The sequence below is a fragment of the Macrobrachium rosenbergii genome, chromosome 24 (assembly GCF_040412425.1).
Source record: "Macrobrachium rosenbergii isolate ZJJX-2024 chromosome 24, ASM4041242v1, whole genome shotgun sequence".
Taxonomy (NCBI): Eukaryota; Metazoa; Arthropoda; class Malacostraca; order Decapoda; family Palaemonidae; genus Macrobrachium; species Macrobrachium rosenbergii.
This window is the reverse complement of record NC_089764.1, coordinates 14220108-14236732: the sequence shown is the minus strand read 5'-3', so window position 1 is coordinate 14236732 and position 16625 is coordinate 14220108. Positions and strand designations below refer to the sequence as shown.

Here is a 16625-nt window from a genome sequence, read left to right as displayed (position 1 = left end):
TCATATCAAATGATTACTGGAAATACAGACAGGCAAGCTATTAGAAGGGTAGCTTGCTGAGTAAAATTTTCTACCAACCCTCTTAATACTATAAACAAAAGTAGTAACAGTACTGAGGCAAAACATTAAAGGAAAAACGATGAACGCTTGAGCTCAGTTTTATCAAACCCGGTAGACTTAGGTCAATTTTTGTATACGTCAAAATGCAGATAGTTTTATCCAATAGCAAACACTACAAATAATGATTTTGGTCAATACTTAACAACACATGGATCCACAGAAGCCAGAGTAATTGCCATAATAAACAGTGCCTCACGAACTGTGTATGTCAAGTGATTATTTCATTAAATATTTAAAGGCAGCAACTTTGTCCGTATGTGTTAAAATGGAAGTAATTGCTCAGTCAGAGAATAATAAATAACTGCTAGATTATTCCTAGATTATTCCTAACACTAAATGTTTGATGACACGAAGAGTGCGTACTCAGTCTTCGACGAACTATAAAAATTAGCCAGCCAGGGCTTGAGGAACTTGAGACGATAATCAGTATTTGGCAATCAACAGACAGTTTCTAAATTACACAGACGACACCTTAAGTGCCGATATTTCATGACATCTTTAGTATTTCTATAATTACTTAAACCATGAAGTCTTTAATGATGGAATCTCTTGATTAGCGACAAAGATGACGACTGACCTAACAAGACCTGTGCTCCCAGTATTCAGTCTTCATTGACTTTGAAGGGGAACCTTTAGATCTGTATTGACTGGTTGCGATAAGGCTGTTTTTCAGAGAGATAACTTATCGTCTGATAATGCATTTGACGACTTCGTATAAATGAACTTTGATTTGATAAATTATCTTTCCCCCAGTGGACTTAGTCTTTGAGTTTTGTTGCTTTTATATGAATATAATATATGAAAGAAAATTGAAGGTTGAGTTTGAACATGACATTGCTGTTTATGAGTCGAGCAAACCGTAAAAAACAATAAAGTTAGATACTCATTGTGCAAATTAATCTGTTGTTTAGACAAAATATTGCGCTGACTGTGTAGCCGAAGGGTAAACAGAGGTCGACCATTTTGTTTGTTATCTTATCAAAAAGTTCATGGTGACAGTTCCGATCTTGGGTAAACAGATAGTCTATGTGATCAGAGATGTTCAGGTATGGTATGGGAGTTTTAAGGCAGTTTTCAATCCTTGCATGTGCATTTGCTGAATAAATTCATTGACTCTTACCTATTTCTGTGGAAAGATCCTAGACCAATAATCAACGGGCCTCATGAATAAAACTTCAGCAAATGCTTTTGCTTGGATTTTAAAGCAATTGCTTCAGTTCCCATGAATAAAACAAAGTAAATGCTTGTGCTAGTAGCAAATGCTTAGAGCAGTTGCTTAAGCTCAAGCAAATGCTTCTAAATTATCAGCAATTGCTTCATTTCCAATGAATAAAACATAGCAATTGCTTATGATTCTCAGCAATTGCTTAAAAAAAGTTTAAGGCAGCTCACTAGGTGCTTGAAACGCCGGTGAACTGGATCTGATGGCGGCTTTTCTCCAAATTCGTAAAAGGAAAACTTACCGAAATCGCCATAAAACATTACCCTGCGATTACAGAAAGTTGTACAGGTTCAGTGAAGAAAATGTGGAATGGCTGGCACAACATTTTTTAGGTGAATATGGAGAAACACGTGGAGGTGCTCTCTCAAATAAGGATCGAATGAAAACATTCTTAAGGTATGTGTCAGAGCCAGGCTACCAAAACGGCATAGGAGAGGAGATAGGAATTTATCAAACAAGTGTTAGTAGAATTATTGGAGATGTTCTCAAGAAAATTGTTGAAAAAGCAAATTTATGGATAAGATTTTGGTCTGAGAATGAAATGAGAAGGGCCCAAGAGAAGTGGTCAGAAAAATATCAGTTTCCATATGCAATTAGGTCAGTTGATTGCACTCATGTGCGCATTCCACAATTTAAACATCGTGGTGATGAATATATAAATAGGAAAGGATTTGCAAGCATTAATGTCCAAGCCACTTGCAATGCTGATGAAGTGTTCACTAGCGTACATGACAATAGGATCTTGAAGAACTCCGATATTCATAATGTAATGAGCAACCTCAATGATAATGGTAATTTTCTGTTGCTTGGTGACGGTTGATACCCTATACGAACTTGGTTAATGAGTCCATTATCTGTGTACTGTTGGGAATATGTTGCTTATTTTAATGGTCAGTGTGACTTTTGATTGGAGAGAGGGAGAGAGAGAGAGACCTTACCTTACAGACCTTACAGTTCGTTCGGGTTGCCCCAGGTCCCTCAGTGTGAGGCACCTCTGATGCCTACCAAAGAATTGCTACTGCAGCTTCTGGTATATTTTGCATCTTCCAATCTTGGATGGTCTGGGACGCAGCTTAGATATTTGTCGAGCTTATTCTTAAACACATCTACGCTCACTCCTGATATGTTCCTCAGATGAGCTGGTAACGCATTGAATAGACGCTGCATTGTCGATGCTGGTGCGTAGTGGATTAATAATGTCCTGTGTGCTTTCCTTAGTTTTCCTGTATAGTTTTGGGCACTATTAATCTACCTCTGCTTGTTCTTTCTGATATTTTTAGCTCCATAAGAGAGAGAGAGAGAGAGAGAGAGAGAGAGAGAGAGAGAGAGAGAGAGAGAGTCAGGGGACATATGAAAAGAGAGAGAGAGAGAGAGAGAGCCAGGAACATACGCAGAAAGAGAGAGTCAGCAACTTACAGAGAGAGAGAGAGAGAGAGAGAGAGAGAGAGAGAGAGAGAGAGAGAGAGAGAGAGCCAGGAACATACGCAGAGAGAGAGTCAGCAAATTACAGAGAGAGAGAGAGAACCAGGGATATACGCAGAGAGAGAGAGAGAGAGAGAGAGAGAGAGAGAGAGAGAGAGAGAGAGAGAGTCAACAACTTACAGTGAGAGAGGGAGAGATGCCTCGGTACAGGGAATCTGTGTGTGGAGCTGTTGACGGTCTTTGTAGGTCTAAATCATTTCGTTCTTCTATATTAAATATAATTCATATAGCGTTTTATTCTGGTAATATTAATTCTATACTAATATTATTATATGTTAATATATTATCGAAGATAATTTGAAGACTGGATTATGTCGATGATATGTTTACTTTTATCAGAAAGAAGGAAAAGTAACTGGCAACTATTTTTTTTTTGCTTTTAACATTTTTTTCTGGATTGATATATCAATAATATCAAAGACTGGCGCACAACAGTGAATTACATAATGTTGATGCGTGAGCTAGTGAGAGGACTCTAGTTTTCGCTCTTACTAGTGCTACAGTAGTAAAAAAATGACGTCAGTGTTCAAGCAATGATGCAACTGAATCATATAAAAATTTGTTGTTCTGCATTATGAAGGACATTATGTTGCTCCGCATCCTTTGTTTAATAATGGGTGACAATTATATTGAAGTTTATCACTCATAGGCTATAAGTGTTACACAAAGGAAAAATTACGTCTTGAAATTGCACTTTATATAGGTAAAGATGTATCCAGCCTCAAATCGTATTGGCTATACCACACCACGTCCCGCTTACAGTATATATACATTATTATACGGAGCACTGTTGCAGTGTCCCTTTTAGGTCTAAACTACGAAGTTAACAAAAACCAAGAAAACACACACACACCGCATGTCTCAACTCTGAAACCCTCTTAGCCAAAGGGGTTATAATACCTAAGGCCCAAAGGATAGGAGGTCTAACCACGTGCAGGTAAATTGGGGGTTAGCCAGGTATGTGTATATATATATATATATATATATATATATATATATATATATATATATATATATATATATATATATATATATATATATATACTTACAAGGTGATATAACTATTTCTATTCATATACATTTACGCAAATATACCGTCGGGAATGGATAAAACACATAAGTCGCACGTGGCTGATTCTCTAATCAAAAGGTAGGAGGACTCCATTCAGCAAAAGGTAGCAAACGGTGATAATTATTATTCATATGATTTTAAGCAATTGCTTTTGCCTAAGCATTGGCTACCTTTTGCTACTTGAGCTTTTGCTTTTTCTTACAAGCTTTTGCTTTAAGCAAATGTTTGCTTTTTATTCATCAGGCTCGGAACATGCTTACAAATAACCTGTGGAAATCCTGGCGGCAAATTTCAAGAACTTTAGTAGAGACCAAATCTGATGATGGGCATCTGGGTAGAGCAGCCAAATGATGAGCCCCCTTAAGCTGTTACTTTTCAGCAAAGTTTGGCAATCATGCTTACGTCTACAAGCTGCATGGTAAGGAATAATCTTATCTTTTCTCACTTCACAAGCAGAGGTCTATTCCCGCTCGGAAGAACGAAATTAGTACTGTGAAGAAAGGTCAAATTGAGGTAGGAAATAAGATTACACCAAAGTCCTACTTTTTACGTGAAAGAAGTCGTAATCCGTAGCATTGTTGCTAAGTTTACCCCAGTCGGCTATTAGTGACGTCGAATCTGTGCAAGCCAATAGCTCCAGTCCTTGATGCAGAACGCCCATCCATTTTAGATGATAGTCTCATGCAATCCTTCCTCAAAATGTAGACTATGGGGCTATGGTTTTGTCGTTACAGACATTGCTTTTTATTTCCTGTTCTTTTTGCCTGGAAAATGAGGCTACAGTTACTTATGTACTGCAAATGTTTCTTTGTGTCAAGTATGTTTCGCATTACTAGTTTTAGGTATATCTCCTTTTTAGCGCATCGTTTATTTTGCTTAAGTAGTTTTATTCATTTCTCACCTTTGTAGGTTGCTTATTGTTCTGAATCAACAATATATATATATATATATATATATATATATATATATATATATATATATATATATATATATATATATATATATATGTGTGTGTGTGTGTGTGTGTGTGTGTATATATATATATATATATATATATATATATATATATATATATATATATATATATATATATATTGTACCCGACATTCAGAAGTGTTTCTTTCACAACGTTCATGTGATGGAAATAGTAAAGTACAACAAGAAATCTTCACTATTTATGTAATGTGAATTACAAATTGCATTGTTGACTGATTTGTTACTGTTAATTTTTAGACAGTTGTGATAAAATTCAACCGATATCACCATGCGCTTCAATCATGCTGCCAGCAATGATATGCAGGCATCTGAAACCTTGTCTTGCTCCTCTTCTCTCAGAGTTATTTCTCAGATCATCGGCCTATATAATTAATGAAGAAAATCCACACTTATATGTATGCATGCATATTCTCTCTGATAAGCAAGCTTTCGCCAACTTGACCAGTTGGCTTCTCCAGCCCTACGGAAGTAACTTTACTCTGTAATTCGGTAATCATGAGAGAAGACTTTGTTACAGAATGCAAAAGAGGGTTCACCTAACGGAAAGAAGAACTGACCATCGTTATTCCTTTATTATTTTGTTTTACAGTCACTGCTCTGAGCAGGATCTTGGAAACAACGGCTACGCTGGGCTGACAGCAATTAGTTCCAGTACCCAAGCCCACTTACTTTTCACCTTAGCCATGTTAGGGAAGGTTACCTCAATTCCAGGACTTCCGGCAGCGAACTGGAAACATAAAGATATAGCACAAAATTGTATGAGGCCTACATAATGAGCATAATGGTCTGTTCGACCGAGAATACGCTTTAGTAATTGTGTTTTTTGTAAATCACTTAATTGATATCATTAAATGCCTTTATAACAGATAATCCTCATTCTTCAATGAAAAGTAGAATTATTACGTTATTATAGAAATGCTGATTTTACTCATCGTAAGTCGAAGCATGAAATGTAGCTTAAAGTATTGACAAGATTTAAAGGCTTCCACAAGCCCAGTAGGTTATTCATTTATTACAGGAGTATCACTGGTTTAAATGCAATGAAATTTGCAGTATAGGAGGTTAACATTACCGTCAGCTCCCCTTGGTAACCGAGCATGTTAACTTTAGTCTCAGGTGTTGACACAACAGAACCTAAGGGTAACAGATCATCCTCCGGCCAACTTAACACGATGGCGTAGACATTGTTGTTATTAGATGTATACCTGTAGACGATAAAAACTCTGTTATCAATACGCTGAAGAATTGTGCGTTCTTGTACACATTTCCAAAGCAAAACTTCCAGGACTGAAACTAAAAACTGTTTTGCAGATAGGATCATAAAGGTATAACATGTCAAAAAATTATTTAGGCATTATGCATAAACAAGAAATCGAAATTTGCTCTTTTGCAAAGTGTTTTAGGTATGATGTACATACAAAAAAGTTTTGAAGAGAAAAAATCAACCCTCTCATTATGAATATCAGGTCCAGGTGCTATTCACAGATAACAAATCAGGCATGCCAACACAAAATTGCGTCACGCATTATTCTTAAGCGTTGTTCCATTGTTATTTCTGAATTACGTATTATCCATTGTATATCAGAAGTTCTGCTTGTAATTAAAAATGGGAATATTTAAGCCTCTAGAAGTTCACGATCGACGTGTCGGCAAAAGTAAATGTTATCTAGCTCGAATAATCTCTGACTGAAAGTCTATTAGAAAGCCTAAGTAATTATGTAAAATCAGGTCCATTATCTGAGATCGTGTAAACGTACTTGTCAGTTCATGAAGTGTCATATTCCTGTCAGGTTTCATAAAGAAACCCCAGGAAGATTTAATATATTCTTATAAGAATTCATGTAAACTTTATCTTTTTTATCGCAATATAAATTCATGAAGGACACCTTACCATACACCGGGTGTGAGAGTATCGTTCTGGTAAGCCCATGGCCTAGACCCATAAACAGCCTGTCCATTGACGTCCAGCCAGTCGCCCATTTGCCTCAGTCGCTCTTCCATGATGGGAGGGATACGCCCATCGTGGGTGGGACCGACGTTTACCAGTACATTTCCTGGAAAACAGCACTTGATAATGAATATGGTCAGTGGGTATGAAATGCATACCAGCTATTTTGTTCTATGTGCTGCGCATTTCTTCTTCATGGAAATATTACGGTTACTGTTTTCGAACGTTTTCTCTCTTTTAAAAGGAAGAATTAAAACGTTATCCACATCTGATAGAAGATTGATCATCTAAAAAGCGATAACGAGATATTTCCAAACTCTGAGCATGAAACATGAAAAGGATACGTTAATACTTTCTCTGGAGGTACAAATATAAATCACCTACAAATGTCTAACATAGAATGATATATTACTGAAAAACTCGAAATTGACTTTTACCACCTCTTACGCGAATGTGCTAAATTATTGTCATTATCATATATCAGCCCCAGTAAAGATATCAATATCTGCAAGACTTAAGGTGTGGATGTAACATGTTAACAACAACTGGCAAGGGAATAGGAAAAGAAAATCAGAGATGAAATTGCAGTTCCTCAGAGATAAGCCTCGTTTTGTAAAATAAAAAAAGTTGAGGTCCCGAGGGCACATGTACTGACGGCTTCTGGCATTTCGGAACATTCGCCATCCACCTACTGACCAGACCAGTGTTGTTAACTTTGCTGATCTGAAGAACAGTGATACATCTTACATACCTCCACAGCTGATTGTCGTAGCCAGCTGGAAAAGCACATCTTCTATGGTGAGGTAGGAAAAGAGCCGGGCATTTCGTCTGTAGCCCCAAGATTGTTCGTCTAGAGTGAAGCAGTTTTCCCATTTGTGGTCCTGGAGAACTCCTGGGGATAACGAAGCAAAAATATTTAGAAATAATTCTTATAAAGCTTTGATTTTATAACATCATCTCTATTATATTGAATTTGAAAGCGATCAGTTCAGTTTTTCTTCAAACTCTAATTTTATTTCCTTTCAAGCAAACCGAATTTATTTGATATTGAAAGGGTTTTGGAGTATTCAAACAAAATCACAAAAGTCATGTTCTAATTGTTAAAATATCTAAGCATTTCGGTTTATAGATTACTAAAGTGCACGAATATACGTTGGTTCAGTGTCTACATTTTAAATTCATATTCCAAAATTAATCATAAAATCTCAAATGAAAACCACAACAGCCTAATATCAGATTCTGTACAATGCAGAGCATTAGTAAGAGTTTAAATGACAAGAGTAAAATCTGCTCTGATACGATTCCCATCAGTGAATTAATGTTAAAGGAAGAAGATACATGAAACTGTATAATATCTACTGCCAACAGAAATATCAAACATTTGTTATCTTGTACTGCCAACAGAAATATCATAGACGATGGAAGTTGCCTGTTATCGCTGAGAAGTTTCAAAGTGAATCAAGGCTGTTTCTATGGAAACTGGAACTCTTACCTGGATTGAAGCGATCTTGGACAGTATAGTACGATCCGTGCTCTCCTATGCACCCAATACCCCATCTGTCATTAACAACTACTGTGTCTTTTACAGGGGACTCATTGAACAGCCATGATAGGAAAACTGTTGAATTCCAGTACCAGTCAGGTGCCTCCCAGTCGCCATCAGACCAAACGATTTCTGGTTTGTAAGTGGATACCTGAGGGCGATTAGTTACTTAGAAGTTGCATTTCATCTTACTCATTTTAGCATTCTTTATGGAAAGGGCACAGCTATATCAAACTGCAGTGTTTTTATTAGATTTTTGATACAGATAAACTATCATTCAATGCTGATTACAACTCAGGTGAAAGCCCCTTTTGAAAGCTAGTTCAGGTAATCAAGAGCTTTAGCTTAGTTATGAGTATGAAAGAAATAGCTATCAGATACTAGGGGCTTCGAAATATGATAATGAAAAGTTGAAATTTTTTTAAGAAACAAATTACAACACTTTTCTATGGAAAAAATGGAATTTTCTCCTCTTTTGCTTATGAGGAAAGACTCAGTAATTGAAAAGATTAACTGAAGTAACCTTTCCCCAAAACTTTAATCTAACTTTCACCCTGCTAATCTAGTTCATAAGTAAAATGTGCCATCATCAAAAGCTTAATCTTCTGACTTTAAACTGAGATTAGCTAATGTGAAATATTTTGAAAATAAACTTACCAAATCGAACAGCTCTGGCATAGTTTTTCTGGTCACAAAATCATTGGTTTCGAATGAATTAGCTTTATCGTCTAGGTAAAGCGGATTAAACCATTCGTAGAGTGAATGATAGAGTCCAAAATGAAGGTTTGGACCTATTCCTCTGATTGCGTCAGCTAATTCACCTTAAAGAGAAAGAGTTTTGTTCAAAGTGTGGCAAAGTGACTCACTGTCTTCCATAATAATATTTCCCGTTTTCCAAATAGATACAGAAATCAAAATAAAATGAAGGAAATAAGGTAGCTTACCCACTAGGTTTCTTTTAGGTCCGAATTCCATGCTGGTCCATGGCCAGGAGTTCTTAGAAGGCCAGTTGCAAAATCCTTCATGATGTTTGCTCGTGAGAACAACGTACTTTGCCCCAGAGGCTTTGAAGAGCCCGGCCCACTGGTGGGCATCGAAGAATTCAGCCGTAAACTGCGGAGCAAAATCTGGATAGGTGAAGTTGGGACGGTAGTTCTTCTCCATAAAATCCACAACTGGAGGGTATCCCTCTGAAAAAAAAATCAATAAAAAAATGGAAATTGTACGCTTGATGTTTTTGTAGACCTTTATAGATCTTGGTTTTAACATGATGAATATACAAAACGTTATGTACAAAATTTTGATATTTATTCATTGACCAGTGAAAGATGTCCACAGTATCCAGCAAACAAATTTGCCATATTTAAGGTTTAAAATTCTCCAAGTTAAAGTATTCAGTACCTTCCCAGTTGTACCAGAACCACTCCGTATCAAAAGAGGGGACAGAGAAGACTCCCCAGTGAACGAAAATTCCAATTTTGGCATCATCATACCACTGGGGTAGTGGACGAGAATCCAAGGAATCCCAGTCTGGTGTGTACTGGCAGCCAGCAAGGGCGAAGAAAGCTGAGAGGAAAAGTCAAGGGCTTGAGAATGCTGTAGTCATATAATGTTGTCTTGTGGTATAACATTTTCCTATATGAAAAATAAGGGTGGTCTTACATTCCACATTTCTTCATATGACAATTCGTATCAGGATGATACTTAAATGGCTTTCTATAGATAAGAAAAGAATGGGGCATGAAACTCAGTGATTCTTCATGAAATTTCTTGTGAAGAATTCAGAGAAGAGCAAGTGAAAAATACAAAGAAAAGGCTTATTTTAATAAGTGAATGCTTAGTGAAATGACCACTAAAAGGTTGCATCAGCTAAGTAATCTGATCCGGATAAAAGTCCAATAAAGCACAATTAAAATGAAATGCAACATTAGGAGGAATTTTCTAAATATGTATGATAGTCTCTGTATTCTTTAACAAAAAGAGCCTTCGGTAGGAGAGTGAGAAACTCGCTTTTTAATCACAGTTTTAGCAATAAACAAGAATTTTCAGGACCACCCTAAGTGTGTCTTAGAGACAAGATATTTTAGACATTTGCATGAAATATTTGTCAAAATGACTTCAGCGCATAGCGGGCATCTTTTGACTATACGATGAATGTATTTTGAACGCATCTGAGATGCGGAGAAAGTTAATTAACCACGCCACATAATACCAGTAAAATGGACTCACAAATACTTTGTCTTCAGAAAAAAAAAAAAAAAACATCCCTCTTAGTTTGAAATAAACCAGATACAATATCACAGGTTAAAAGTCCAGATGAATTTTTTTATTCTAATGGCATTATGAAAAGATTCAAGAACGGCTGGCTCAAACAATTTAAGAATTGGTATATTGCTAGTTTAACGATGCAACGTATGGCATAATATTATACTTTTATAGGCACCACCGAAGTCTTAACGTCTTTGTATGAGGGTAGATGTAACTTATCTGGGTAAGTATATATACCAGAAAGTTACAGAAAAAATAAGAATCTTTTCTTTAAAGTTATACCAACAAGTACCTCATTACCCAAGCTACTTAGCAACCTAAATCAAAAATACTCACTTTTCAAAAGGGAATTTGAATGCTACTCACCACAGACAATAAGATACTTGAACCTAGACATGGTGGGGGTTCCTTGTCGGTAACGTCCGTGGATTTACTAAAGCCAGTGCATAAACTGAGACATCAGGGTAAGATTCTCACGAACATGACCTTGGGACATCGTCTTGTGGGAATATTTCTGTCATCTTTCACCACATTTTTTTTGACTGATTAGTCCCGTTGCTAACTGGGTACTTATATTAGTGTTTGTTCCATAAACACTTGCACGCATACACAAACGCAAACACATACGCACGCCCAAGTGCATGCACAGACAGTCCTTACCTAATTTTCCTTGCAACCTGATGTCTGCAGCATTTTATCCTGGCTCTGTGCTCCCTAGCAACCGCCTAAAATACAAGTATCCAAAAATTTGCTTTAAAACTGAAGTACGTTCTTGATATTAAAGTATCTTCAAGTTGCTAAATATTTCAAATCTTCATTTTTCAATATGGCAGTAAGGCTTTCAGGTCCAGAAAAAGTGACACCTTCTGTACTTAAAAACCAGCATCCCCCAACATAACTCATTGTTTTCTAGTTACACACTGAAGATGTTAAACTTGTTATTTAGGAAAGAGTTCTTTCCAGTTATGGGCGAATGTTTTATTTTACGTAATACCCACATTTAACAACTGTTATTATGCAGAGTATGTTTGCAAGGTGATATAGTTTTACGAAAGGATATAAATCTCAAAAGGTAAAACATACAATCTTTGGAATAAATTACTAAATAATATGGGGACGTTCACTTTAAAATCAAAGAATATTATTTTCATTTTCATTCCTTAGCAAAACTGTCTCTGTGTTGGATTTTCTGACCTACAATAAAGTTCACAAATATTGACATAATTTATTTTTAAACTTGATTCACATAATACATTTTCTTATTACCATCATTACAATAAAAAAAATCAGACCAGATGATGGAAGGAGAAAAAGAAAGACACAGGCGAAGACAGAGAAAAAGAAACACCTATTATACGTCATTTTCCTCTAGTGTCTTGACCTCTTTCACAACTAGGCGTTAAGGGCCATTGACGGCTGTCATCTCAAGCACCCAGGCCCACTGGCTTTTCACCCTTGACATCTTCGGGAAAATAACCTCCGTCCCCAGCTCCTGGACGGTAAACTGTAACGAAAATCCGTTTATGAAAACGGAGAAATGATGAAGAATGTTTTTTTTTTTTGACACCTTTGTTATGTGAAAGACAGGTCTTGTTGTTCTGCCTTATATTTACAATTTAAAGCATATCTTGATTCATTTACTGGTAATAAAATGTACCCTTTTGCCTGGTTTAAAACATTGTAAGGAAGTAGTTAATAAGAATACAACAGTTTCAGTTTAACATTGTTGAAAAGCCTGTCATCATTTACAAACGATAAAGTCTGCGAGAGCCTGATGTGTACTTTCATTTATAATAGACCAAGAATGATAAAGAAATTTACACTGAAAAAACTGAAGAATTTCCGTTTTCTAACAACTATTTGCTTCCGTGCCTTTGCTAAAGAAATACAAGCATAAATTTACCTCCAAATCACCGACGTAGCCAAGCATGTTGACTTTGGTGTCAAGTGTTGCTTCGACAGAACCCAGAATCACCGAGTTTTCCTCTGGCCAGTTCAGTATAAAGGCGTAGGTTTTATCGTTTTTGGATGTGTACCTGCAGTAAATTGAAATTTCTCTCGTAAATTACTACTAAAATGTCGTTTCGTCTATCTAATAATTATTGCTAAATGCATAAACTTCAGATATTAGATGTTCTAGAATTACCCAACGATTGATTGGGGAACATCTGTAGTTTGTAACCCATCTTTTTCAACATTAAAAATATAAAAACAAACTGCTGCATAACTTAAAGATTTCCAAAGCTTGAATGTGATGAGGACTATATTTTTAGGATATCAAAACGTTTTTTAATGCCTGGGACCTCTTCAAAGCCTTACCAAACACCGGATGTCAAGGTGTCATTCTGGTGAAGCCAGGGGCGTGAGCCATACACCCCTTCCCCGTTGATGGCCAGCCATTCACCCAGTTGCCTTAGACGTTCCTCCATAATTGGGGGAATAATCCCGTCATGGGTTGGTCCAACATTCACCAAAATATTCCCTGAAAGCGGCATAGATGATGAATAAGTAGATAAGTCAGGGACTGGATAGTTCGGCAGAGTGAATTCATCTTACAGTCTTCTTCTTCTTCGTTTAACGTGCTTTTTCCCATTTTTCATAGATGATGAATGATCGCTTAGACCCCGGTAGATAAGTCAGGGACTGGATAGTTTGGCAGAGTGAATTCATCTTTTAGTGACCAGGTTAATTTGCTACAAGCGAATATTAGCGCATAGATAGGAATCTTCCAGCTTAACTAAGCTCAACACAGTTGCTGCACTAGACTTTTCGAAGACAGTTTCCTCCTCAGGGTTTACCCTCTCATTTGATACAAGATAATCTTGCTACCTGAATTGCAGTTATCATAATGATTGCTCTCTCTCTCTCTCTCTCTCTCTCTCTCTCTCTCTCTCTCTCTCTCTCTCTCTCTCAATAAAGATGAACTGGTGCTACCAACTTATTAAATGAAAAGAGTTATAATGTATTTTGTCATTGTTTGTTTGTGTTTTTAAGTGAATGGACAAACTTTATCCAAAGTAAAAGAAGGAAGAGAATAAGGATTGTATGATAGAAGGAACAATTATATTGTAGAACTAAATGTTAAAAACAACACAGTGAATGGGGTAATTTCAAGATGAAGTACATACCTCCACAACTTACTGTCGACACTAGTTGAGAGAGAACCTCTTCAATCGGCAGGTAGGAAAAGACGCGAGCCTCTCTCCTATAACCCCAAGAAATGTAGTCCAACGTGAAGGCGTTTTCCCACTTGTGGTTCTGAAGAACTCCTGCAAGGGGAGAGATGGCTCCAGATTTGTTTCTATTCCTGTCCACCTTCTATCTTTCAGTATTGTTTCTTTTTTATGTATTATTTTTGTAATAATTTTCAATATTTTCACATCTTGATCTTGCTAATTATTTCTGTGATTTATTTTCTCTTTCTGAGAGTGTTAATTTCGTCCTATGCCGTGTTCTTTACTTACCTGGATTATACCTGTCTTGAACAGTATAGTATGATCCATGATTCCCGGTGCAACCCCATCCCCACCTGTCATTGACAACAACGCTCTCTTTCACCGGAGACTCATTGAAAAGCCACGAAATGAAGACGGTAGAGTTCCAGTACCAGTCTGGCCCCACGTCGCCGTCTGACCAGATGATCTCAGGTTCGTAAGCAGTTACCTATCAGTATCAGAAGATACTTGAATATATATATATATATATATATATATATATATATATATATATATATATATATATATATATATATATATATATATAATATATATATATATATATATATATATATATATATATATATATATATATATATATTATATAATATATATATATATATATATATATATATATATATTATTGCTGTAATATATATATTAAAATATATATATATAAACTTTTCATCTGTAAAAGACCATACTTTTCATTAAAAGACCATACTGTGCTTAAAACTTACTTGCTTGAATTTATAAATGTAATACTATTTTACAGGCTACTAAAATACGGAGGCATCTCTTTGTCTCAGCAAAGCATGTTCATTAAAACGATTTTGTTTTGAGAAATAGGTAACCTCATTAAAAAAGTTCTTTATTCGCCTAAAAAGGTGTCAAAACTAACAAGTCTCTGAAAACCTCGTACGTACCAAATCATACAACTCAGGCATAGTTTTCCGGGTCACAAAATCGTTCGTTTCATAACTATTCTTTTGGTCATCCAGGAAGAGAGGATTGAACCACTCAAACAGAGAGTGGTAGAGACCGAAACGCAACTCTGGTCCGTATTCCTTGACAGCTTGGGCCAGTTCACCTTAAAAACCACAGAAACAAAGGAGGTCAGTTTGAAATTTTGGTAATTACTTCCAATGTTCCCCTTTCTAATAATGCATTAAATAAAGTAATGATAAAGTCAGCGACTGGAATAACACGTAAAGATGGTAAAATATTCATAACTCACCAACTAGATCCCTCTTAGCCCCTAGCTGCATGCTCGTCCAAGGCCAAGAGTTTTTGGAAGGCCAGTTACAAAATCCCTCGTGATGCTTGCTTGTAAGCACTGACGTACTTTGCCCCAGAGGCTTTGAAGAGCTCAGCCCACTGGTGTGGATCGTAAAACTCAGCTGTGAACTGGGCAGCGAAGTCTGGGTATGTGAAGTTGGGTCGGTAGTTCCTTTCCATGAAGTCGACGAAAGTTGGGAACCCATTTTCTGCGTCATCATGTTTTGCCACGGGAGAAGTAAGAGTGTGAGAAAGTAATTTTTAGAAATACAAGCAACTCCTATTTCAGAAAACAGGAGCATTGTCCAGAATACTAAACGAAATGCTCAATACAATGCAAAATCGTCTTAACGAATTACCAAGAGTGAAAGCGAAATCACTGTGAATTCGTTAAATTGCTAAAACAAGTACTGATACTACTGTACTGTATTTTCTCACAACATAACTGCAATCATCCAACCATTGTTATGAGAGAAATTCGCTGAATGAATGAATCGTGAATTTTCAAATCAGCACTTACCCCAGTGGTACCAGAACCACTCCAGCCCATAAGATGGGACAGAGAAAACACCCCAGTGGATGAAGATCCCAACTTTAGCATCATCGTACCACTGGGGAAGAGGGCGTGAGTCCAAGGAATCCCAGTCTGGGGTGTACTGACCTCTCGATATTGTCAACAATGCTGGGGGAATCAATTGTAATATTAGTGTTGGAAGGGCCTGTGGAGTTGTTGCGTGGGGGCTGGGGCTGGGGGGGGGCGGGGGCGTTGGGAATGAATGAAGGTGAAGATAAAGATGTAATTAGAAATTTGCTTTTATGGTCGCTGTCGTTTTTAAAAATATCCAATTCAATCTTAATCTCAAAGTTTGTACACAAAGTGTGATCACTTGCTATGTTACGAGGGCTGACAAAGCATAAAAGATATAGTTATATTAATGTATAACAGTGAACATTACCAATCTCATTATGCCACAATATACAATGAATATCAATAAACGCAAACAATTAGGCTAATATTACAGAAAGAAGCAAAACTGGACCTGGCACACAATGCACCCATGAAATACCAGCCAATTTTCAACACAGATTTTCCCAATTGATTAATTCAGCTGAAAGTCTAGCATACAAACCAAAGCAAAGAAGATGGTTCAGGCAATTCATCTTGATATCCTTATGGAGATGATTTGTTTACGCGATGAACAGTTAACAACACTGGTTGGGATTACTTGTACTGATGGCTGCAGCTTGGGAGTTATCAGTGACATATTGTCATATTCTCAGGGAGACAATTTTATGTTTATTCATTTTTTTGTTGTTGTTGTTGTCTTCGAAGCTATTGTTGTTGTAAATATATAGCTGCTGCAATATCACTCCTACTGCTTCGGATGCCATTGCACCGTAGGTAGCGTCAGCCTTGTTTTAGCAGTTATTTCATTTAGAAGTATTATTGTGAGTTATTGAGTGAGTGATTGGCGATGGCA

The 16625-nt window shown here is 36.7% G+C and overlaps 1 protein-coding gene and 1 pseudogene across 1 annotated transcript; both read right to left on the bottom strand.

Moving 5' to 3' along the window:
• Positions 1 to 5449: 5449 nt before the first annotated feature.
• LOC136851881 (alpha-L-fucosidase-like) lies at positions 5450 to 11167 on the bottom strand. Its single transcript, XM_067126210.1, has 9 exons — positions 11018 to 11167; positions 9785 to 9949; positions 9328 to 9573; positions 9041 to 9204; positions 8333 to 8534; positions 7592 to 7732; positions 6784 to 6946; positions 5965 to 6097; positions 5450 to 5619 (listed from the first exon to the last, which is right to left on the bottom strand). The coding sequence occupies exons 1-9, from the start codon at positions 11046 to 11048 to the stop codon at positions 5515 to 5517; spliced, it is 1350 nt and encodes a 449-aa protein (XP_066982311.1). The 5' UTR covers positions 11049 to 11167; the 3' UTR covers positions 5450 to 5514.
• A 697-nt stretch (positions 11168 to 11864) lies between these two features.
• LOC136851882 (alpha-L-fucosidase-like) lies at positions 11865 to 16415 on the bottom strand (annotated as a pseudogene).
• Positions 16416 to 16625: the final 210 nt, after the last annotated feature.